Source organism: Lynx rufus, unplaced genomic scaffold, assembly GCF_022079265.1.
Source record: "Lynx rufus isolate CCGP_SWC_20201006 ecotype Redwood Valley unplaced genomic scaffold, mLynRuf1.p SCAF_4, whole genome shotgun sequence".
Classification (NCBI taxonomy): Eukaryota; Metazoa; Chordata; class Mammalia; order Carnivora; family Felidae; genus Lynx; species Lynx rufus.
In genome coordinates, this window is record NW_025814856.1 from 65,755,786 (window position 1) to 65,781,381 (window position 25,596).

Here is a 25,596-nt window from a genome sequence, read left to right on the forward strand (position 1 = left end):
TTTTGTTTATAGTGAATAGATAAAATGCACCTTGAAATAGGTGCATAATCCCTTCCTCAAAACCCTGGGGGCTGGAAGTAGGTGGGAATTCAGAAATTTTTGGATTCGAGGGGCTCCTGGGTGGCTCAAGTGTCAGACTCTTAATTTAGACTCCAGTCTGTGCTGACAGCTCAGAGCCTGGAGTTTGCTTCAGATTCCGTGTCCCTCTCTCACTGTGTCCCTCCCTTGCTCATGCTCTGTCTCTCTCTCTCTCTATCTAGAATAAATCAAAAACATTAAAAAAAATTAAAAAAAAAAGATTCTCCCTCTCATCTCTCTCAGCCCCTCCCCCACTCACAATCGTTCTCTCTCTCGCTCTAAAAAACTTTAAAAAAGATTGTTATGGAATGGAGAAAGATAAGGCAGGGTCCAGGGTGGCCTAGGAACGTAACCATTATGCACCTACAGTCCACAGCTCTGAACAAGTCGAATCGAATTCTCCTGTGATGTGAGAAATGACAATACTTCTCAGTTTAGAGCTTTGGGGGTTTCACTTTTTAATTATTTTTTCATGTTTATTTATTTTTTTCATGTGTATTTATTTTTGAGAGAAACAGAGACAGAGAGTGAGCGAGGGAAGGGCAGAGAGAGAGGGAGACACAGAATCTGAAACAGGTTCCAGGCTCTGAGCTGTCAGCACAGAGCCCGACGCGGGGCTCGAACTCACAAACTGTGAGACCACGACCTAAGCCGACGTCAGACGCTTAACCAACTGAGCCACCCAGGCGCCCCGAGCTTTGGGAATTGTAAAATTGCAGACCATGGGCTGCAGGCGTCTATTTATAACCCCCTCCCCCCCAGACGCCCTGTTCCTACGTGGCCAAAGTCTAACCTCCCCCATCTCCCCAGGCCAGGATTTTCCTCCCTGCATCCTTCTGCCCAGTCCTGTCTGGGCACCACCCGTGGCTCTGGGCGCTTCCTCCAGGGAGGCCTCCTTGACCTCCTTTCTCCCCCACCAGCCTATTTTATCTGCCTCAGAATCATTGTCATCGTTCACAATCATCTTATCTGCCAGCTGTCCCGTGTCCGCCTTCCCAACTAAGACTCATAAGCCTAGGGAACTTGCCTGCCTCCTGCAAAGCCACCCACCCCCCCTAGCTCAGACACTGTGTCTGGCACAATCAGTGACCAAGGAATTAAAGGTAACTATCCTGGGCCGGGTGTCCCAGACGTGGTCACCCCCGTGCTGGGCAATTTCCATGCCCTTGCTCCAATCCCCACACGACCTGGACACCATTAACCCTTTTGGGCCAGCAGGGAAACTGAGGCACAGGAGTGTTACAAGATCCACCCCCCCACAAAGGCCACCGAACAACGACAATATCAGATTTTAAAGGAAAACTCTAAGTCTTAAAAGTGAAGCTGTTTGTTCCCTATTCCACCAACCCCAGGGCGGCTAAAGCGGAAAGCATGATAACTGAATGCACACGCTAACTTGGGTGCTTCTGTGTCCGTAAGAAAACTCTACATCCCGGCCACTCACTGACCAAAGCCCGTTATCTAATCCGAGCCCCAGCACATACGGAACAGCTCGAGTCAGAAATCCGATAGTATGCTAAAGATCTCAAGAAATTCTTCTCCACGAAGACTTGGGAGATTCCTCTAAATTGCCATAATTGCAGATTGCTCAAGACTGGAACTCACTGTAAATCATGCCATTTTCTGAGAAATTCTGCAACAGTCATCTGATTTTCCAGGAACAGTGGATGCCAACTGCCAAGTCCGGCTGCCGCATTTTTACGAGCGGAGGACCGTGCCGTCAAATGCCACCGAAAGGCACGACTGAGCATTTCACCAAGGGGTGACAGAGTTTCACTGGGGTTGCCCCCCACACCCCCTCCACGGCTTTCTGGCTTATGCAGAACTGCCTTGGGCATCCGGGGCGGCAATGACAAACAGCTAGTGCGTCTGTGGAGAAAGGCATGACCTTTACTGGGTGCTTCTGCTGTCTCTGTGAGACCCACAGAAGACTGAAAACGGAAGGAGGGGGGCGGAGGGAGGCAAGAGGGTCTTTGTGCCATCACCCTTCCCTCCATCAGGTCCGCTCTGTAACCAGCTGGAGAGGACACCTCTCCACCAACTTTCAGACGGACTCCCTCAAGGACAGTTTTCCACGTAGTGCACTGATCTTTTCCATTTGGAAGCAATGGTATGAAGTGCAAGGCGGCAGGCCAGATGATGGGTACAATCTGCACCCAGACAACTGGCCACAGCTAAGGGGCCACGGGAGGATTGGACCTACGACCCATGGATGCAGCATGGAGCTTTAACCAACAGGGTGAAGCCTCTTATTTAAGTTTATTTATTTATTTGGCGAGGGGCGGGGACAGAGAAAGGGGGGGGGAGAGAGAGAGAGAGAGAGAGAGAGAGAGAGAGAGAGAATCCCAAGTAGGCTCTGCACCGGCAGCACAGAGCCCAGTGTGGGGCTCGAACTCACCAACTGTGAGACCATGACCGGAGCCGAAATTAAGAGTCTGACCTTTAACTGACTGAGCCACCCAGGAGCCCCAAGGCCTCTTTTAGGAATAAGCAGGCAACCATGGCTTAAGCAGAACACCCTTCCCACTTCTACTAGGTGCTGGCCCTCTTTTCCAGCTTGTAACTCGTTCTGGCCTCGTCCCAAATTCAGTGGCTACCACGAATGGTATTCCTAACATTCAGCCTTTCTTGGAAGGTTCACTTCACTTTGATACCAAAACAACAACAACAACAACAAAAGATCAGGGGCGCCTGGGTGGCTCAGTCAGTTAAGCGTCTGACTTCGGCTCAGGCCATGATCTCACGGTCCATGGGTTCAAGCCCCACATCGAGCTCTGTGCTGACAGCTTGGAGCCTGGAGCCTGCTTCCGATTCTGCATCTCCCTCTATCTCTGCCCCTCCCCTGCTCCTACTCTGTCTCTCTCTCTCAAAAAGAAATAAACATTAAAAAAAAAATTTTTTTTTAATTAAAAAGAAAGCTCTCTGCAGCCGATGAATAAGCAAATTTTCATCACAGTCGCTAAAAAGTGACTCGACAGACCAAGGGAAGGAAACACAAGTTCAGAGAAGCGCAGAACTCCGGTCAAGGGTAGAGCATACGGAAGGGCCTCAAAATCAGGGAGCCATGCTGGAGAGCTGGAGGCCGAGAAAGAGAGAAAGAGAGAGAGAGAGAGAGAGAGAGAGAGAGAGAGGGTACAGGTGCTTCACATGCTAAAGGACCGGTAAAGATGAACCAGGCGCCATGTGTCAAGTCCAAAGAACCAGGGTTCATTCCTTCAAGGGCAGCCCTCCACCCTGCAAAGTAAAAGCTCAAACAAAACCGTGGTTCAGAAGGTGGGGGCACCCGGGTGGCTCCGTCCCAGGGTTGATCCCAGGGTTGTGGGATCGAGCCTCACGTCGGGCTGACGCTCATGCTGACGGCGTGGGGCCTGTTTGGGATTCTCTCTATCCCCTCCCCCGCCCCTCCCCTGCTCATGCTCTGTCTCTCCCAAAATAAATACATAAACTTTAAAAAAAAAAAAAAAAAAAAGAAAGAAAACATGGTTCCAAAGATGAAGGAAATTAACAGAGGAAATTCACCGAGCAGAGGAGCAGATATGAACTTGTCCTCCACAAACCCCCACCTGATGCTTCCAGGAGGAGGGAAAAAGGAGCCAGTTGGGGGGGGGGAGGGGGAGGCTTCCACCCCCAAAGCACAAGCTGCACCCAGGCCAGGACACCCTCCTCTCCCCGAGTCGTGCCCCAGATGCTCAGGTCTCTGGCTGAACATCCCCGCAGCCGCCACTCGAACGGGCCATCTGGAGGTTTGGGGCCCAGCAGACGACCACGTGGCGCCTGCTTTATCCCAAACACCTCTTCCCACACATCAGAGGCAAGACCGCACCACAGCGACAACCCTCTGGAACCCGGAAGCCGTGGCCGAGGAGGACACGTGGTAAGATCTTCCAGAACACGCCGGTGACCCCAGTGCAGACATCCCCCCTGGTGACCCGTCGCGGTTACTGACCACACGGGTGCCAGCTCCGCCTGCTGGCATCCGATGTCCACGCTCCCCCATACCTGGTGGTACGGATGGTGCAAGAAGGAATCCGGGCAGCCAGCTAAAGCCATGGGCTCCTTCTTCAGCACCTGCAACAGAGATAGACCGTGAGAAGCAGCCAGACGGGACACCACGGTCACCGCTCGCAGCTTGTTCCAGGGCAACACATCCGAGCCGGTGGCCCCGGACACCCTCGCGCGATCAGGCACTCAGGTGGGAGGTCTGCTCAAGGGGTCCCCGCTTTTCTTCTCACACAGAGACCGGCTACGGAACCCTGGGAAGGCCGTCTGCACGGTCACAGGATCTATGGGGCGCAGGGGCCCTCAGAGGGGTGTGGGGAGCACCAGCCCCCCGCAGAGGCTCCCAGGGACCACCGGGCTCCTTTGGTCATTACAGATATTAACACCCTGAAGACCTGATCTTACTTTGGGGAATATGGATTGAGCCTCATTCCAATCAAGCACCGAGGAAGCTATGTGTGGTCAGGGTCTCCCCGGTACGGCCCGTGTGTATGCTGACTCTCCCGGCCTCAGCCGAGATCAAACCACTGTTACGGGCATCTGACGCCCCCACTGGTGTCACACTCTCCCTGGAGGCACGGTTCTGTGACTACAATCTCTGACAATGACATTCACAGAAATGGACTTCTGAATGCACATTAAGCCTCTCCTCGCTTCTGTGTGAGCTACAAGTAACATGAGCTGTATTCAAAAGCCCATCGTGGGGGCGCCTGGGCAGCTCAGTCAGTTAAGCACCCGACCCTTAATTTCGGCTCAGGTCATGATCTCGCAGTTCGTGGGATTGAGCCCCGCACCAGGCTCCACACTGACAGCACAGAGCCTGCTTGGGATTCTCTCTCTCCCTCTCTCTCTGCTCCTCCCCAGCTCGTGTTCTCTCTCTCTCTCAAAATAAATAAACTTAAAAAAAAATTTTTTTTTCTTGTTAAAAGCACATTGGCTCCTACAGTGAGATCCCAATAAGCATGAAACACAGACCCTGTCATTTTCGTTTTTAATCTGCTGCGGCACAAACCACATGCCTGATGCATACAAAGCAGACAGCGAATCTCCCTCCCCTCTGACGCAGAGGACGGGTGGGGCGGGGAGGTTAGGGGCAACCAGCAGCTTGGCCGGGACTCGGACGGGTCACCCGTTTGCCTCTGAACACAAAAAAGCCAAGGCCAAACTTCCATGAAGCGAGCTTCTCCGAGATCCTTCCTTCTAAAGCTCAGCGGTAATCAGAGAGCAGGGGGAGGATTCCGGGAACAGGGAGGAACCAGGGACAATGTCTTCTCATGTGGAAATCATCGGACGCTGAGAACATTTTCAGGAATGGCAGCAATGAACGCTCTCCATCATAATCGGTCCCAGAGGCGCCTGGACCATCGGCCCTTCTTCGGCCCAGCCCCGCTGAACAATTCATAATCCCTGGCCACGAGAGGCTTTTCTCGAGCCTCTGCGTTTGTGGCTGTCTTTCCCTGCTCCACCACCAGCTACCTTCCTATGCCCTGTAGGACTGAGCTCAGGGATCACCTCCTCCAGGAAGCCCCCTCAGACTGTCTCTCGCCAATCAACACTGCTCCAAGACGGCTCGCTCAGTCAGTGTCCACTGGGCTTCTGGCATCTGGATCCAAGCCGGTTTCACAAAGAGGGCGCTGGCGGTCATCACTGTCAACCCCTTTAGAGCAGGAAGAAAACACAGCAGCTCTAGGACGGCCACCCCACTATGTCCAGGAGCCGCCTCCAACAGGACTACCCACCTCTCCTACGGTGTCCCCAGAGGAGGCCCAGGGACAGGCAGGTGTCCTGCTATTCTAGAACACAGGGTCTCCTCTGAGGCTGCCTTTCGGAGGAGCAAGAACAATGAACACTAACAAGAATCCCTACAACGAGGCAGCAAGGAAACCGAGCTTAAAAAAACACTTTCTGGGGGCGCCTGGGGTGTCCAGTTGGTTAAGCAACTGACTCTTGACTTCAGCTCAGGTCATGATCTCACGGCTCATGAGTCTGAGCCCCACGTTGGGCTCTGTGCTGACAATGCAGAGTCTGCTAAGGATTCTCTCTCTCCCTCTCTCTCAAAACAAACAAATAAACTTAAAAAATTTTTCTGCTCCTATACTCAGAGCATGGAAGGTCCCACTTCCCTGAAGTCGTTTTACTACAAGAAAAATAAAGACTATTTAGTCAGTGGCTCATTTCTCTCAATGAAAGAAAAAAGGAGAATGGAAGAAACAGGACAGGCAGGAACTGCCCGGGACAAGATAAACCGGAGGCTCTGGGCAGTCAAATCAGAATCAATGCTACAGACAGTACAGTCCGTGGACGCAAAATCCCAGGAACGTGGACAACAGATCCCAGGGAGACCGCATCAAACAGAGTGGCAGAAAGGTTGAACAGTCTGCAGTTCGGCGCAAAACTCAGGGTGCAGAGAACAGCGCCCGGCTGTGAAGGGAACACCACCTTCCCCAGCCGATCTCGACCCCGCACCTCTCACGCATCTGGGGCAGAGTGAAGATTCTCTGACCAGACAGTCTGAGTTTTTCAGAATTCAGAAAGGAAGACTCACGAAAGCTTCCCAGGGGAATCCTGAAAGGCTCCAGTGGGGCATAAAAGTAAGGACATTCATTCCGTCAACCAAATAGCAACAAAATCGGGGCGCCTGGGCAGTTCAGTCAGTTGAGCACCCAACTCTTGGTTTTGGCTCAGGTCACGATCTCGCGGTTTCATGTGTTCGAGCCCCGTGTGGGGTTCTGCACTGACAGTGCGGAGCCTGCTTGGGATTCTCTCTCCCTCTCTCTCTTTGTCCCTCCCCCACTCACGCGGTCTCTGCCTCTCTCAAAACAAATAAACCTAAAAAGAAAGATAGCAAAAAATTCGAAGGTAAGACCCAGTCATGGGCTGAAGCGTGTCCTCCCCACAATTCAAGAGTTGAAGCCCTAATGCCCAGGACCCACAACGTGGCTGTATTTGGAGGTGGAGGTCTTTAAAGATGTGATTAGCTTAAAATGAGGTGTTAGTGTGGCCCCCGAGTCAATATGAGGGGACCTGAGGACACAGACACACGCAGAGGGGCGACCGCGGGAAGACACGGGGAGAAGACGGCCGTCTACATGCCAAGGAGAGGGGCCTCACAAGGTCCCAGCCCTGCCCACACCTTGATCTCAGACTTCGGCCTCCAGAGCCAAGAGGAAATAAATTCTGTTATTTGAGCTGCCCAGTCTGTACAATTCTGTTAAGGCAGTCGGTCCTGAAAAACTAATACAGACCCAAGATAGGAAACCACTATTAAATTGCTATTTCAGCTAAAAGGAACAGAAGTGCCCTAAATCTATAACATCCACTACCAGGCAATTATGTTTTCACTAAGTGTTTAGGATCCTTTAATCCATCTGCACAGAAACCAGAGAATGACCTGTAAGAGGCTGCTAGGCTGAAGGGAAGAGGGTAGGGGCAATGGAAGCCCTAACAAGATGGCGGGAGGGCCCCACGCGGTAACCGGCTTCTCTACTGCATGGGCACGGCTGTGGCTGGTCACCTCTCTCCAGCCTTGGGCAAGGCCAGTAGCCCCCAAGCCTGTAAACCTGTCTGGCCCATAAGTCAACCTGGGCCTATGGTAGCAAGTCTCATGCGTCCGTGTGTCCAACATCCAGCCATTTAATCCCAACACCAACCTAGCTGCTATTCTGAAAGTACTCTGGGGAAGTGGTTGACATCTGCAATCACTGGACTTTTAGGCAAAGGGGATTACCCTCCCTACAAGAGGTGGGCCTCGTGCAATCAGCTGAGGGCCTTAAGAGCAAAGACTGAGATTTCGCAAAGAAGGGATCTGACCTCAAGACTGCAGCAAACTCCTGAGTTTCCAGACTGCCAGCCTGGCCCAGGGATTTCAGACTTCTCAGTCCCCAACAATCACGTCAGCCAATTCCTTAAAATAGATCTCTTTGTATGTACACACACATGTTCGGTGTCTCAGGAGAACCCTGACGTATGCACCCCAGCCAACCACGGCCAGATCCCAGGACCACACGTGGTGTCTCCTGTAGGCCTCCCCAGTGCCCATCTGAGTCTGATGACTCTGCGTGGTCAACCTCCCAGCCCCCGGCCCTTCTCCAAACACACCCTCCACCTTCTTCAGCCCGCAGCCTCCTTTCCCTGAGCAGGCTAATTTTCTCCCCTTCGCCCACATCCCCGCGGGCCTTGGGGAGGGGTTAACACCCTTCTGGCCCCTTAAGGACCCTCTCGGCACCTGTGCTAATGGCTGCCCTGTTGCCCCACGCCCCCTTCTGCCACTGCTCCCCACATTCCTTCCAGCTCACTCCGTGCGTGCCGCCCTGCCCAGCCTTGTTTGCCTCCGAAACTCTTGGACATGTTCAACACGTGGAGACACGTAACTTTCCCCCAAAGCTTCAAATTTAATGGGTGTTGGAGTGCCAGAAATATCACATACACATGCCAATGTTATCACCTAAATACGACCTTTGAAAGCATTTACCAAATGAGATTGCTTCTCAGTCAGAATAATAGACATCCCGTAAGTCCTGCTGAGTAGCTCCCTTTGGGATAAGAACACTATAGTTCGATAAGAGTAACTCGAGTCTCTAATAAAATGTATCAAACCCAGCTCTCATTGGATTTAACGGTGAAAGATAGAAAGCTTTTCCCTTAAGATCCGAAACAAGGTGAGGATGTCAGTTTTTGCGTCTTCTACTCAACATAGCATTGGAAGTTCTAGCTAGAGCAATACAGCAAGAAAAAGAAATAAAAAGGCATCCAAATTGGAAAGGAACTAATACAATCTCTGTTCACAGACGACACGATCTTATCCATAGAAAACCCTAAAAATTACTAAGACGCACACATAATAAGAGTTAACAAATGCATCAAAGTTACAGAATGTAAGATAACACACTAAAACTAGTTGTGTTTCTATACTCCAACAACAAAAAATCTGAAAAAGAAATGAAGAAAACAAATCCACTTGAAACAGCATCAAGAATAACAACTAGGAATATATTTACCTAATGAGGCAAAACACTTGTGTACTAAAAATTACAAACGTCGCTCTAAGACTATAAAGGAAATATAAACACGGAAAACATCCTGTGTTCATAGCTGGGAATATTTAACAGTTTTAAGATGATGACAATACCCAAAGCATATACAGAGTCAGTGCCATCCCTCACAAATACCCACCAGCATTTTTTTTGCAGAAATCGATAAAACCTTTCTAAAATTCATATAGACCCTCAAAGGACCCCAAACAGCCAAAAAAAAAAAAAAAAAAAAAAATCTTGAAAAGGAAGAACAAGGTTGGACTCACATTTCCCGATTTCAAAACTGACTACAAAGCTTTGATGATAAAGACAGTGTGAAATGGCTGAAGGGCAGATGGACAGACCAATGGAATACAACAGAGCCCGCAGAAATAAACCCTCACGTATTATGGCAGGCTGATTTTCAACAAAGGTGTCAGGGCCATTCAATGGGGAAAGGACAGCCTCTTCAACAAGCAGTTTTGGAAAAACTGGATATCCACATGCAAAAGGATGAGGTTGAACTCCTATCTTACACTATCAATGAACATTTATTCAAATGGATCAAAGACCTAAACCTAGGAGTTAAAACTGTAAAACTCTTACAAGAAAGCATAAGAAAAAGTCTTCATGATGTTGGATTTGACAAAGACTTCCAGTTAGGACACCAAATGCATCAGCAACAAGAAAAGACAAATCAGACTTCATCAAAATTAAAAACATTTATACCAAGGATATGATCAAGAGATGGCAAAAACCCATAAAAAAAGGGCAAAATAGTTACAAATCATTTATTTGATAAGGGATTAATATCCAGCACATATAAAGAACACCTACAACTCAACAGTGAGAAAACAGGCCACCAATTTTAAAAATGGCCTTGACTAGACATTTCTCCAGGGAAGATATAAAAATGACCAATGAACACTCAACATCACTAGTCACTAGGGAAATGTAAATCAAACCATGGTGAGATACCACAGAAAATAAGCATTGGCGAGGATGTGGAGAAAGTGAAACCCTTCTCTGCTGCTGGTAAGAATACAAAACGGCACAGCCTCTGTGGAAAACAGTATAACAACTCTTCAAAAAAATCAAATGGAGAATTAACGTATGTCCAGAAATTCTATTTTTAGGCATAAGCCCCAAAAGAAGCAAAAGCAAGGACTCAAACAAGTACTTGTTCACCCGTGTTCAAAGCAGCATTGTTACAATGCGAAAGAGTGTAAACAACCCAAGTGTCTATCAACAGATGAATGGATAAGCAAAAGGCAGCATATCCATACGACGGAATATTATTCAGCCTTGAAAAGGAACGCAAGTTTGACACACGCTACAACAGGATGAGCCTTGAAGAAGTTATGCTAAGTGAACTAAGTCAGTCGGGAAAGGACAAATGTTGTAGGATCTCGCTTCCACGAGGCCGTCTACAAACAAAAGGTAGAAGTGAGCAGGGGCTCGGGAGAAGGGAGGGTTAATGGGTACAGAGTTTCTGTCTGTGATGATGAAAAAGATCTAGAAATAGACAGCCATGGTGGTTAGACAACGTTGTGAATGTAATTCCACTGAATTGCACACTAAGAAGGGGCTAAAATAGGAAATTTATGTTTTATATGTTTTATCCTCTTTTTTATTTTATTTTTTAAGTTTATTTATTTATTGAGAGAGAGAGAGAGCAGAAACAGAATCCTAAGCAGGCTCTAAAACATCAGTGCAGAGCCCAATGTGGGGCTTGATCTCACGAACTGTCATATCATGATCTGAGCCAAGATCAAGAGTTGGATGATTAACTGACTGTGCCACCCAGGTGCCCCTATCTGCTTTTTTGAAACATAGAAAAGATGGCTGTCCAACGAGCTTCCTTTAATAAAATGTAAAACTTTTGCTAATTTTTTTTTAAATGTAAGCATGAGATTCTGCAGAATTTCTTAGCATGTTAAAACTTGAAGATGGATAAAGCAAGGCTTGCAAATATCACTTCTGTACAAACTTTTTAAAAAATCTTTTTTCATGTTTATCTTTGAGACAGAGAGAGAGAGAGAGAGAGAGAGAACATAAGTGGGGGAGGGGCAGAAAGAGAGGGAGACACAGAATCCAAAGCAGGCTCTAGGCTCTGAGATGTGAGCACAGAGCCCGACGCGGGGCTCAAACTCACAAACCGCGAGATCATGACCTGAGCCGAAGTCGGACGCTTAACCGACTGAGCCAGCCAGGCGCCTCTCTTTTTAATTTCCAACATGCTTCCTGGTCACACCAGTTTTACCACTTGGAATTGGTTAAGACTTGTCCGTTTTGGTCTCTCTTGACCAGCAATGCCCTCTCTGCTCTGTGACTCTACGTCACCCAGCTGTCTGGCAGGTGAAATGAAACCCCCACCGCAAGCCCTTGGTAAAATCCATCTTGCCACCCGTACCTGACAAAGACTGGGACCACGGTCGTGATCTGTGCTCTCGTGGAGACTGAAACCCTCATCCTGCTCCTGAGCAAAAAACTTCACTTCTAAATGTCCTACAACAATACAGGCTCGATGACACACTGTGCCACTTTGTAAAGAGTTCCACATTTATTATTTTCTTACGTGGATTTATTTTTGAGAGAGACAGAGCATGAGCAGGGGAGGGGCGGAGAGAGAGGGAGACAAAGAATCCCAAGCAGGCTCCGGAATGTCAGCACAGAGCCCGACGTGGGGCTCGAACCCACGAACGGTGAGATCATGACCTGAGCCGAAGTCGGACACTTAATCCACTGAGCCCCCGAGGCGCCTCACGAGCTCCACATGTAAATCATCAGCTGACTTATCAAAATGATGTGCTTTGTACAGATACTGAGGAAAAGCCTCCTAGGCTGGTTGCTACTAGAGCTTTCTGTAACAATAAACGGCATTCTCTCTAACCGTTGTAGAGTGACGAAGAAATTGTACCCGTGACTCGTGACTGCTGTCCTGTCTTCCTTCAATTAAAGAGGCTTACTGCTACGTTCATCTCACTGTGTGGATTCCATATGTCCTTTTAATTATGAGTCTGTCCTTTGCCAGAATCCCATTATAAATAATATATTGGAGTCTATCCATTTTAACGGGGTTTTGAACTTGTGATAAAAGTTTAAATAATCGTCACCACAAAGCCTGAACTTTCTTCCTTATTAGACGACAGTTCAGAAAAATAGTTCAAGCAGAGCCAAAGTCTGCTGATGCTAGAGTCAACATTTTTCTCAACAACGTCAATATTTACACTTCTGGGTCCAGCAGCTGGACTTGAACATGCCTTTGTTCTTTTTGTTTCATGTTTATTTTCTTTCCATTTTGAGGGCAACTTCTGCTAAATGACGATGACAAGACCATCCTAAGACTTTAAATGTTGCACCCAAAACCGCTTTTTCTGAGTTTCTCACTGAATCTCTGGAGACCGGCAGGCATACCTATGCCTTTCTCATCACAACCTACTGGGAATTACGCTCGTGGCCGATTTCAAGTGTCTGTCAACCCTTCCCATAGCGGGGACCCCGTACGCTACAAATGTCAACTGTGATGCTGGCAGGCGCAGCGAGGGACCCGGCACCTCATGTACACCCGGCTCGTATCACCTGGCAGAGTGCTCAGCGCGGACACAGGATCCACGCGATCCGCTCTGATTTCCTCCTCTGCTCTGTTTTCCTTACTGAACACACATGACCTTGATGTCAGCTGCGGCGATGGGATACGACCCACAATGTGAAGACAGGTTCAGGTTCAAGTGTGTACGTGGCGCCTCTCGCCTGAAAGCTCACCGCCTTCTGTGGCACGCACCTGCTGCCCACTGGCCCCCTCCCCCTGCCCGCACCCCTCCCCTGCCTTCCTGGTCCGCCCCGGACGTGGCAAACATCTGAGCTCCCGAGCGCGTCTCCTCCTCTGACCTACTCTTACGAGAATGCAACCAGCCGTCTCCAAGACCCCTGAAGTCACCTGCAGGGTGGCTTCCCTGCTCCGCCGAGGACAGCACACACTGGGGGGACTCTTTCCATCTTCACTTGACCAGAAATCCAACATGTGCATTTCACCCTGCTAGGGAAGCCGAGACGTCTCCTTAGGGCACTTACTTTGTTCCCTCCGGCATGCCTGTTTCCTACTTTCTCCTCACTGCCTCCTCCTCAGGACACTCAGGCGACAGCCTGGTGGCCCTCGGCTCCTGACGCTCCGCACAGCCCAGTGCCAGCTCGTCGCCCTGCGGCCCTGCCCCATGGCCACAGCCAGCACCTGACACCAATCCTACGGCACTTGTCAGAGAGCGACTAAATGCCTTCTCGACCAAGAACGTGGTCTTGTTCCCTGCTCCGCCAAGGACAGCACACCGGGGGGACTCCAACCAGACCAACCAGCGTAACTGCCGACGGGAAGGCTAAACAAGAACATTTGATTTGGAAGTAAAAGCAAGTAAATAAATAAATGAAAATAAAATTGAAAAGAGAAGCTGCAAGTCTTAAAATAAATCACGGGGGGGGGGGAGGGCGCCTGGGTGGCTCGATCGGTTAAGCGACCCGCTCTTGATTTCGGCTCAGGTCATGATGTCACGGTTCGTGGGTTCGAGCCCCACACTGGGCTCTGCGCTGGCAAGGAGCCTGCTTGGGATTCTCTCTCTCCCTCCCCCTGTCTCTAACTCCTCACCCGCCTGTGCTGTCACTCTTAAGAATAAACTCAAATAAATGAATAAGTAAATCACTGCGGGACTTTTTAAAAAGAAAGTGATACCTCCCATAAAAGCCGGGGACCCTGCTCTTTACCAGGAACAACATTCAGGATATATTAAGGTCATCGCTTGCAGAGCTGAAAACAGCACATTCAGATTCTAACTCATAATAAAGGCATTAGAAGAAACTAAGAATACTTCAAACATCAAAGGGAAAACAGAAACCAGGTGACGAAGGTAGCATTCACAATTTATTCAGAAGATGGGTGTCAACAACCCGATTCCCTTCGTTTCAAAATAACATCTAAAGTGTTCCAATGTAAAAAAAAAAGAAACATACTCAAGGCACACTGAAACAGAAATCCTGTGAGAAGAGGGCCAGGAAGGGAGGGGCAGAGACGCAAGAACAGGATGCAAAGTGACGAGAGAGGGGACAGGGCCAGCAAAGTGCAGAGCAGAGGAAAGACACGCTAATGTACTGCGGACAGCAGAGGGCATGTTCGTGACGAACAATAGTGCTCAGTCTTTCTACTCCAAACAAGAAAACATCCACGTATTAGAATCTTAAGTGAATGGACAGAATACTTCGATAAGAAATTTACGTGAAAAACAAGAACTCCACACACAGAACAAAAGCAAAAGAATACGGTATTTTTTTTTAATCGTGGTAATTTTATAGACATTAATAAAGAAAAAAATTTGGGGGACGCCTGGGTGGCTCAGTTGGTTAAGCGTCCAACTCTTGATCTCGGCTGGGGTCGTGATCTCGTGGTTCGTGAGCTCGAGCCCCAAGAGGGGCTCTGCACTGACAGCACGGAGCCTGCTTGGGATTGTCTCTCTTCCCCTCTCTCTCTCTCTGCCTCTGCCCTGCTCTCTTTCTCTCTCCCTCTCAAAATAAACAAACTAAAAAACTTAAAAAAAAAGAAATTTGGACAGGGCGCCTGGGTGGCTCAGCCGATTGAACATCCGACTTCGGCTCCGGTCATGATCTCACGGTTCGTGGGTTCGAGCCCCACGTCGGGCTCTGTGCTGACAGCTCGGAGCCTGGAGCCTGCTTCGGATTCTGTGTCTCCCTCTCTGTGCCCCTCCCCTGCTTGTGCTCTCTCTCACTCTCTCAAAAATAAACATTTAAAAATAATTAGAAAAAAGAAATTTGGAGACTTTAATGAAATTAGAATTTTTATTTAAAATGTACGCCAAAAATCAGAACAATCTTAAAAAAAGATCCTTAGGGTAGAAAACTGGAGATAAAAAGGACTGAAACCCGTACTCCTCCCACCTTCACCCCAACATATAAAGAAAGCCATGGACTTAGATGTTCTTACTGTCAATTATTTCCATTTGTCAAGACAGAGAAAAAAAGAAAAAAGAAAAAGACAGGATTTCTCAAGTGCTTGCTGAGACCACGTAGTGGGCTGGGCAGGGATAGTTATGTATGTGTACAAACACATGCACACACACACAATCACCCTAGTATCATTCCCGCGGTTGACAGGCGTGAAACGGAGTGCAGTGGTCAAGGTCCTGGGGCCAGTGATGGGAAGGGACAGAGGAGGTAACAAAGGTCAGTCCAGAAGTACATGCCCACAGTCCCGTGGTTGTTAAACTGTGGTCCCCAGGCACCACCTGGGCACCTGCTCACACACAATACTGCAGCCCAGACGCTGACCCACTAAATCAGAAACTGGGAGTGAGTCCCAGGGGGGGCTCCGTGTCTCTGGCCAAGCCCCAACCACAGGGCACCTCGGGTGCCTGGGCTGCACCCCAGACCAGCAAAAATAAAATCCTGGGGACACAGGCGTGGTTTTAAGCTCCCCAGTGTTTCCAAAGCTGAGAACCACTACTCTCCTCTCTTTGGTTTACATTGTTAATCCTTTTTTATGACGTGTGCAAGGGGAACAGAATTGGGAAAAGACTGCAACAAAGCCTCGAAGACTCCAGGTTCGCTTTCTGGAAGCTGGGGGGGGGGGGTGGTAAACCATATCATCAGTTCCTCAAAATGTTCCACCCGAATCCTAAGGGCCAGATCCCCGGCTGGAAGCTGTAGTTGGTACGTTCTCTGCCTTTTACGAATCTACCCCTTTTTCCCATGGAAACAGAACCCACTCTAGAATACCGATCGAAGGGTGAAAGCGGGAGACGCGGCAGGCCAGGGCCCATCTTGACGGCCGGCAGGATAGATGGCCTCATCACCGCAACGAGGTCTGGACGTGACCGTACGTGGGAGAAGGACCTTGGGCTTCATATTCTCAGCCTTTGGTAAGAGACTTGTTTGGAATATTCTATTCAAGAGCCCACAGTGCCTTCCACCCAAGTGCTTTGTTCAGCCTCCTGACCGAACACAAGCTCGAATCCTTGAACAAGCCACGTGGAGACACTACTTCTGTCCCCACCGGACAGGCCAGGAGCCCGAGCAGAAGTGGCTTGCCTCCAGTCACCCGTGCCGGCCAACTGTGTGGTCAGTCCCTGAGATCCTCTCTGCCCCAATCCAGAGACCAGATGCGGAGTGCCCAGGAACGGGGTCCGGTCCACGCAAGCCAGGAGAGGCCGACGGTGGACACTGACCCTCTGTTTCCAGCAGCCCCAGCCCGTGGGCACCAGGCCTGAGAGCCGGGCCTCCCTCTGCCGTGGTTAATGCACAGGCATGCCATCGTGTGCTGAGTCCGGGATGGGGCTCCTAATCCAGTTCCTGAAGGCTCCCGTAAGGACTGACCCCATGGACTCGGACACATCGCTAAAAAAGTCAAGAAACAAACGAGCCACAGAGAACAGCTGAGACAATGCACAGGCCCAGCGGCCTCCCGACCTCCGTCAGAAATGCATTACCACGGAAAACAACAGATTCTCCGGATCATGAAATGAGGGGGTCAGTGAGAATGCCACGCGCCGCCTTCCCAGAAGTGGTGGGACACTCCCTGAGCAGGTGGCGAGAGGGAAGCCACATTTGCACAGAGCCCCAGACAACCCTGACACCTGTAAGGGGGCCATCCGCCCTTCACAGATGGGGATGCGCGCTCAGATATGAGGGACAACCTGGATGGACCTCGTGGTCAAGGGAAGCCCGTGGGACCGGGCACGGGCAGCAGGCCTGGGAGCCGGAGCAAAGGAGGGATCTCCTGCAGAGGAGGGCATCCGACCTTGTGTGACCAGGGAGACACCAGGGGGAGAGGAGAAACCGTCGTTGGTTTTAAATTTAAAATGGGGGTTATTTACACATAAACCTAAACTTGGGGTCCTTTTAAAAGAACTTGCTTTCCAGGGCGCCTGGGGGACCCAGTTGGTTAAGCGTCCAACTTCGGCTCAGGTCATGATCTCACAGTTTGTGGGTTTGAGCCCCGCGTCGGGCTCTGTGCTGCCAGCTCAGAGCCTGGATCCTGCTTCTGATTCTGTGTCTCCCTCTCTCTCTGCCCCTCCCCCTCTCACGCTCTGTCTCTCTCTGTCTCAAAAATAAATAAACGTTAAAAAAAATTTTTAAAAAAACAAACAAAAAAAAACCTTGCTTTCCAGGGCGCCTGGGGGGCCCAGTCAGTTAAGCATCCGACTTCGGCTCAGGTCGTGATCTCACGGTTCCTGAGTTCGAGCCCCACATCGGGCTCTGTGCTGATGGCGTGGAGCCTGCTTGGGATTCATTCTCTCTCTGTCTCTCTCTCTCTCTCTCTGCTCCTCCCCTGCTCATGCTCTGTCTCAAAATAAATAAGTAAAAATAAACTTTAAAACAAAAAAAGGAAACATAAAGACCCTCCCGATGAATAATCGCAACATTCTGTCCTCTGGCACGACCTGAGTAACTCACCACCAAGGGAAAGACACCAGATCCCTCTGGGGAGGCGAAAAGTCACATAGTGAAGTCAACGTCTTTTCTCATATTCCGAGGACTGCGGGCCCTCCCCACCGGCTTCCCTGGGCCCAGGCCCCCGTCACCCCGTGATCCCTGCACCCCAGCTCGTCTACCTTGGTGTCCCCAGGGGCTCCATCCTCCCTACCATGACTATTTCTTGCACTAGGAAGAATACGGGGAGGGAAAGGTTTCTGTCCATTGCTCCTCCCGCAGCTTTACTGTCTGTCTGCAAACCTCAATGAGACAGATTCCAAATTCGCTGCCCCGAGCTCCGTCTGGAAACCCCACGGCCCAGAGACACCCCTGCCGCACAGGTCCCAACCCGCCGAAACCTGAGTGCCCGTCCCGGAACATCCACCCCTGACACCGGGCTTAACAGGGTGAGTCTCCCACCCCACAGCCACTCAGTCCGCCTGCACGACGTCTGTCCCTTCCCTCCTCTTGTCCCACCGCCACACGGTCCCTGCCTCTCTGCTGCCTACCAAGCACCCCACATGCCCACTGAACCCACCTGCCAGCAAGAGCTTGTCCCAGGCCCCGCCCTCTGCCTCCCCCACCCATCCTCAGTACCCCTCGGCCATCCCAACAGAAGTGTGGTTCTCAACGCTGCTCTCGTGTCACAAATCATTCTTTCAAACTCCTGGCCCCAGCCCCCCCCCCCCCCCACAGCAGCCCACCTAACTAGCACCCATACCTTAAAGAACCGTCCAGGTGACGGGCAATGTCCGGGCAGAGGGCAAGGCAGGGAAACAAGGCACAAGTTACCCCCAGCCCCAAGGATCTCCGCCCTCCAAACTTCTTACTGATCCGAACCTACGTTAGCTGGACACAAGGGTACGTCTTTTCTCCAGTGAAGCCGGAAACGATCTGAACGCTCTACGTGTCCATCCATCACAAGGATGCCAATGTGCGTAAGTCCATGAACACCACGTCCGTGTGCGTGTGTCACGCGAGGTGCGTGGGTTTCTAATTTGATTCCGCTCCAACGCGGCTACAAAATCATACGGGAAAATACTCACAACGCATCACGTCTTCTACAACTACCTGTTCTCTCCGCTCCCCGAATCCACCCGGCCGGCCCTGTCCCCGCACTCCTGAACCCGCACTGATCCAGGATCCAGGCTCCAGGCCTCCGGCACCCGGCATGGCCACCCGTTGGGACTCAGGGCCCATGAACACCTCCCAGGACGCCAGGACACCACCTCGCTCGCGTGCTCTTGCTTGGTCTCCACAGCAGTGACCCCCTGACACTGAGACCTCTAAATACTGGGGGCCGTCACCCAGTTCTCAGGCCCCCTCCCTCCGGCGTGAAGCTCCTTCCTCTCCGTCCCCGTAACTATCACCTTGTGTCTTTTCCAGGACCCGGCCCCTGACTCTCACCAAGCACACACCCGACTCCTGCCCGCTGCCGCTCAGCTGTCCGCCGCCCCCCCCCCCCGGCCTCTCTGACCCAAGTGTCCACCCTCAAAGGCCCCCACTGCTTCTCCCAATCAGCACACGCAAACGCCCTCTGCCCGCTGGCTCTGGCAGAGACACTGCATCATCTGTGAGCCCAGCCCGCTCTCTCTTCCACACGCCTGCCGCCCCCCGGAGGCAGACCCTAACTGCCACCCCCGACCAAGTGTGGTCCGAGCGCTCGGTCCCCGTACCCAGCTGCTCGACTGCAGACCTCCCAGCAGAGAAGCTGGGGTGGTCCTCTTAAAATCAAGCCCCCGCCTGCACTGCTCTGCCCTCGGATCCCACGCTGCCAGGGACCCTGGTCCTCAAAACAGCTGCTGGATCCCCTCCAGACTCTGACAGGCAGAGACACAGGGGAGGGAGGAGGACACCGGGGGCGGACGGGGCGGACAGAGGGGCGAGAAGAAGAACGGGCCACAGAGCAGGTCAAACCACGTCTGGAAGGTGCTTCATCTGGCTACACGCTGCGTCACTACGGGAAGCCGCAAAGTTGAACTGGAGGAAAAGAAAACCATTTGGCGGCACCTAAATCCCGCCTATTTTACCAGGAGGTCCTTCCCGCTCCCGTGAACATGAAAGGAAGGTCAGAACAGGCTCCGGCCGTCGGTTCTGATTGTTGAGTCCTCGTCAGGATTAAGAGCCAGGCCGAAGCGGAGCCAAGGCCGGGTTCAGGCCCCGCGCCCACTATCCCATGGCCCACAGACGGTCGCAGGGTCCCTCCTCACCCGCCAGGTGGGGGTGAGATGCGGCTGCCCGACACGGGCGGAGGTCGTGACCGCTGCTGGCTCAGGTGCTCCTGACCCCTGACCCCTCTTCCCTCGCGGTTCTTCTGTCCACGCCACCAATCTGTTATCCGCTGCCCTCCTACACAGCTTCTCGCTCCTCTAAAGCAAAGCTTGTATTTACCCCAGTTAAAAATCCCCCCAGTGTAGATACAGTTGAGCCCTGAGGATCATACCATAAAATCTTGGATTGCGAGGAACTTGTCCTGCGAGGATTCCGCAAGACGAGCAAACGTTTCTAGCAAATTTTAACTTGATAAACGAGCGATGTCTTGAGATACGAGTCGTACGGGACGCCGAACGTCACGTGATCACAACTGAGCTACAGGTCCTTGAAGTGCGCTTTGAGATACGAGCGCTTTGGATGACAAGCGTGTTTCTGGAATGAATCATGCTCTCAAAAACCAAGGTTTTACTGTAAGATAATGTATCTTCTTAAGGGTTTGGCCTGGACGAGATGCGCTAAATGCAGGAACACACCTCGCAGGAGGATGGGTGTCTCCTATCTCTGCAGGTGGACACGTGTTACCCGCGGGGCAAGGAGGGGGGCGCCGGACAAACCCACACGGCCCACCTGGACACCCGCTGCCCCTCAGCAGGACCCTGATGGCAAGTGGGGACACGCCTGCCTCCAGGGCCAGGCGGGAGGGCAGGCACCTCGCTGTAAATCACTGCTTGGGGGCCACGTGTGGTACAGACTGACATTAACGAGGCCACACCAGGAAGGGGAGGCTCCATGGCGGGGGCCGAGTCTGGGCCAGTGGTGGGAACTGGGGAGCTGGGGAGCGAGGAGGTGGGAGGAAGCACAGATGTAGGGGACACGAGATACTTCAGCAACGCAGGATGGAGCCCCAAAGCCAGGCCGGGAGAAGCAGCAGAAAACACTCAGGGTGGGACCACGGGAAGGAGCCCATTGCTGGACACTTGCTGGGCGTCGACTTGCATTTTCCTCTTCCTCCCCCTCCTTCTGGCCAGCACGTGAGGCCGTGTGCAAATGAGGAGCCCACAGCCCAAGGTTTAGGCAACAAGTGCATTGAGGTTGTGGCCGGGACTGGGGCCTCGGGACCAGAGCCCTCTGGGGATGGAGGCCGGTCCAGGTAAAAACATAACCTTATCCGTTCTGGCCACATAGACTTTGAGTGAAAACACCTCTGGTCTCGTGGACAGGGCGGGACCCACCCCCCAAAAAGGAAAAAGCTACTGAGGCCATTTCTTTCGCAACCATCATGGGAAGTCCTGACTCTTACTTCAGGAAGATGTGCTAAATGAAAATACGTATTTTTTAGAAACTCTGCTTTTCTCACCTAAATAAAGGGTCAAAATGGATCTCTACAACCTAGAAGACACTAAAAATTCTTCAAACGGCACAGTTCTAGAGGTTTACAAACGCATTAATCTCTTTCCCACGCGACTTGGATTTTTATTAGAAAATTCCTTAACGTCTAATAGTAAAACGGAATTTTAAAATTGTTCTGTTTAAGGGGTGCCTGGGAGGCTCAGTCGGTTAACTGTCCGACTTCGGCTCAGGTCATGATCTGAGAGCTCATGGGTTCGAGCCCCGCATCGGGCTCTGTGCCAACAGCTCGGAGCCTGGAGCCTGCTTTGGATGCTGTGTCTCCCTCTCTCTCTGCCCCTCCCCCACTCATGCTCTGGCTATCTCAGAAAGAAACATTAAAAAAATTTTTTTTAATTGTTCTGTTTTCAAAAAAAATAGATTTGTATCTATTCTGACCACACTAGTCCTACACTATGGGAGTCACAATAACGAACCACAAAGGGGCACCTGGGTGGCTTGGCTGAACGTCCGTCCGGCTCTTGATTTTGTTTCAAAGTCATGCCCTCACGGTTTCATGAGTTTGAGCCCTGCTTCAGGCTCTATGCTGTCAACATGCTTGGGACTCTCTCTCTCTCTCCCTCTTGCTCTGCCCCTCCCTCCCCCCCCACCCCCACTCAAAATAAATAAATACACTTAACAAAAAATAACCACCAAGAGTTTTTCTTCCGAAGTTTGTAATTGGCAGGATCTGTCATTTTTGAAACAACATGTTCCCCCATTGGCCCTGACGATAACTAATAATAACTACTAACATTGGTCACAATAACTAAGAAAGCGATAATCTCTGGGTGGAGCCGCCACATCCATCACACTCCCTCCGGACCCTCAGATATCAACTCGCTTGTCTACAAAGCGATTCGTCAAAAGAAGCCCTGACAGGACAAAGAGGAGCATGTCCAGAATGCCACCCTCCTCTCTCCGTCCCCCAGCCCAACTTCAGGACCCAGGTCTGCTGCTTCTGAAGGCAGGGGATGTTTAGATCGAGCATTCGACCAGCGGGTACTTGTTATCGTAAATCCCATCGCACGTTACTGCATCCTTCCATCTTCCTTTCATTGAGACTGTGAACTCAGAAAAAATGACCCCCGCCCCTTTGACCCAGAACATTCTGCAGCAACCTGCTGGCCCAGCCACTCTGTCAGCAATAGCATCCCCAGGCTGCCCCTACTCCTGGAAAGAAACAGGGAACGTGTATTTCTTGACAGTTGGAATGTCTGAGCCACGGATCACACATAGGAGCTGCCACAGGGATCCCCACGGGGAAGCAGCCTGAATGGGGCTCCCTCTGCTACCTCAGGAACCGAGTCCCCCTGGCACACGCCAAGGCACAGAGTCCTCTGCACAACTTCTAAGATGGCCACAGGCAGCGGCGTGATCCGTGCTGCTCTTAGCGTTCCCGTGTGAAGCCACTTGGAAAGCTGATGAGCTACCATCTCTGGACAAGGACTGAAGAGCAAGAAAGATATTTCCTCATTGCTTCTTTTCTCTTTTCTACTGTAGCAGGTGCACACATGAAGGTCCCCCTTTTTCTCTACAGCAGGTGCGCACAGGAAGGTCTCCATTTTCTCTTTTCTACCGCAGCAGGTGCACACGTGAAGGTCTCCCTTTTCTCTTTCTAGTACAGCAGGTGCACACGTGAAAGTCTCCGTTTCCTCTTTTCTACCGCAGCAGGTGCACACAAGCAGATCTCCGTTTTCTCTTTTCCACCGCAGCAGGTGCACACGTGAAGGTCTCCATTTTTTCTCTTAACCACAGCAGGTGCACACAGGAAGTCTCCTTGTCATTGTCCATCCATGCGTCCATCTCGGGGCAATCCCGTTCAACAGAAGCTTCCATGACTGCAAACATGTGAAGCCTGGTAAGAGTCACCCTTGGGCTGACACATTTAGAAGTGCCAAAGTATACCAGCCATGATTCTACACACCCAAGAGCGGCAGAAACCTACAGTAATTATAAAACCTAGCTTCCTACCACTAGTCCCCAGTGTCCGTGAAGTTCAGCCACGTCCAATGCCAATTCCAGAAGTTATGTTTTTATGCCACAAAGATACACGAGTTCCAGTCTAATGACGCTGACCACTTTAACAGGACAGGAAAGACATTAGCTACCTTAGACGATGAGTCACCCAGGCCCTACCTTCAGCCTAGGCTGACCCCCATATCCCAAGATAACTCACTGGTGACCGAAAGGATAGGCCCTTCCAGACCAGTCTGGGCCGTCAGAGAAGAAAGTTAAGTCCAGGAATCATCTTTCACCATTGGAAACATGAGTAAAATAAATAAGATAAAGATAGGCTGACAGCATCCCCCCCAATGGTTTGCCCCTGACGCTGCAGACCAAGCAACAATTAACTAGGTGCCACCCATGTGCCTGGGGCTCCCAATCTTAAGACAGAGACAGCACCCTTGGCACTTTATCCACATCGACTTGCCTTGAACACTGTCCTCCCGACCAGTCATACACCTGCTCTCTCCCAGCCCAAGACGCACGCGACCGGTACATTCACGCCAACGTCCCAAGACAGACGCCTGAGCCCTTGGCAGGAGGAGATCACATCCAGAGAGGGGGATGGAAGGAGAAACACACTTTCCCACAAGCCTAGAAGGAAGTGCACGCGCAGTAAAGCAAGCATTCTATGCCCACCGTAGTGGAACAGCAAAAGCCTGGTTGAGGTCCCTGAGGCTTACCTTCAATACCGCGTTAAACACTCTTCCCCTGCAATTGTCCAAATTGATTTTGATGCTGTCACTGCTCAAAAAACACTGAGCTTCCAGGAATAATGCCTGTTACCTTTGGGGCACCTATGTGGCTCAGTGAAGCATCGACTATTGATTTTGGCTCAGGTCATGATCTCATGGATCCTGAGATTGAGCCCTGCATCAGGCTCTGTGCTGGCAGCTTGGGACTCTGTCTCCCTCTCTCTCTCTCTCTCTCTCTCGAAATAAATAAACATTAAAAAAAAATTTTTTGCAGGGGGCGGGGGGGTAATGCCTGAGTGGTTCAGTTGGTTAACCGCCTGACTTCAGCTCAGGCGATGATCTCACGATTTCTGAGTTCGAGCCCCACGCTGGGCTCTGTGCTGACAGCTCAGAGCCTGGAGCCTGCTTCGGATTGTATCTCCTCTCTGCCCCTCCCCTGTGCGCGCTCGGTCTCTCTCTCTCAAAAGTAAATAAACATTAAAAAAAATTTGTTTTTAATTTTTTAAATGCCTGTTAGCTTACACCTAAGTACTCAAATACCCAAAGTTCTCAGAAACTTGTCGATACTGCACATTTTAACATGATGCAAAGGCCTCCAATCCCTCTTGGCATCATGAAGGTAACAAGGGAGAGGTGGGCTTAGCTGGCGTTTCTTCTCCTCACTGTCACCTTCCGTGTCAGCAGCGTCCAGTGGGAGCTGAGTGAGCCCCGACAGGTGATGAGGCCGTGCATGTGCACCCTCCACACCCCCGAGGAGGTGCAGGGGAGCTGAGTCTCCCCTGCACGTGACCACAAGGAGCCTGTGCTCCGGGAAGGTGTGAGTTTCCAGGCTGTGACAAGGAGCTGAGCTCGGGCGGTGCTGCCCGGACCCAGCTGGCATGAGTCCCCTGGCCCCACGCAGTCCTGCGGCGACGCCCCACCAGGGAAACCACCTGCTAAGGAGATTACAACAGGACCCCTGACTCTCACAGCATAAACCCGAGATGTCCAGAGCACAACTGAAAATCACCTGTCACTCCCAGAACAAGGTCAATGGTGCCCTGGAACGAGACGACCACAGATGCCAGCACGGTGAGGACTCTGGCTGGAATGGGCAAGAGTGTCCGTGTGACCGTCCTACAAATGCCTCCGTGACAATTGCACACATTCTTGAAACAAACGAGAGCTAGAGACCTGCATCTCTAAGGGACTTACAAGCCGGGTGCAAACAGATTATTTTGCTTCCTTCAATGTTAGTGAGTTTTAGATTCCTTCCACCCTCGGGGAATAACGTGCCAAGACCCCAACGTATCTAGACCCAACAGTGCGAACAGCTCAATCAGATATTTATCAGATGCACCAGCTGACGGGGGGAACGCGCCGCAGGATCCTGGCTTCTCAGTACAAGGAGGAGAGAAGGTTCGTGCAACCCCAGCATCAGGGCACGCTGGGTCAAGCGCCCCAAACGAGGCAGAAATAAAACAATATGGGCACCCCACAGGAGGACCCAGAAGTCTGCCAAGAGGCTGCGAGGATGCTTTCAGTGGGGAGCACATGGCAGTAACAACAGTCAACGGGGGAGCAACGGGAGAGCGGAAAGAGAGAAGCAGGCACCATTAGAAAACTCAGGAGGCGACAGGAGTCCAGAGAGGAGGACACACGCCGAGGTGCACGCCAGTTCCTTCCAGGTCTGTCTTCGTGGGGGCCTGGGAGGCTCAGTCGGTTAAGCATCCGACTCTTGGTTTAGGCTCAGG

At 51.2% G+C, this 25,596-nt stretch overlaps 1 protein-coding gene across 7 annotated transcripts in view; it reads right to left on the reverse strand.

Moving 5' to 3' along the window:
- GRB10 (growth factor receptor bound protein 10) overlaps positions 1 to 25,596 on the reverse strand; it is a 191,982-nt gene that overhangs the window by 118,122 nt on the left and 48,264 nt on the right. For 5 of the 7 annotated variants that reach the window (XR_006965152.1, XM_047096039.1, XM_047096040.1 and 2 more), the window contains exon 3: positions 4,078 to 4,146. The exons of 1 other annotated variant lie outside the window; for it this stretch is intronic. Coding sequence is in view for 5 of the 6 variants with exons in the window: in XM_047096039.1 (XP_046951995.1) it covers positions 4,078 to 4,128 (51 nt within the window). In the remaining variant the exon portion in view is untranslated. Of the gene's footprint in view, positions 1 to 4,024; positions 4,147 to 25,596 lie in introns of those variants that run through there. One more of the 7 variants, XM_047096041.1, reaches the window with a different exon arrangement.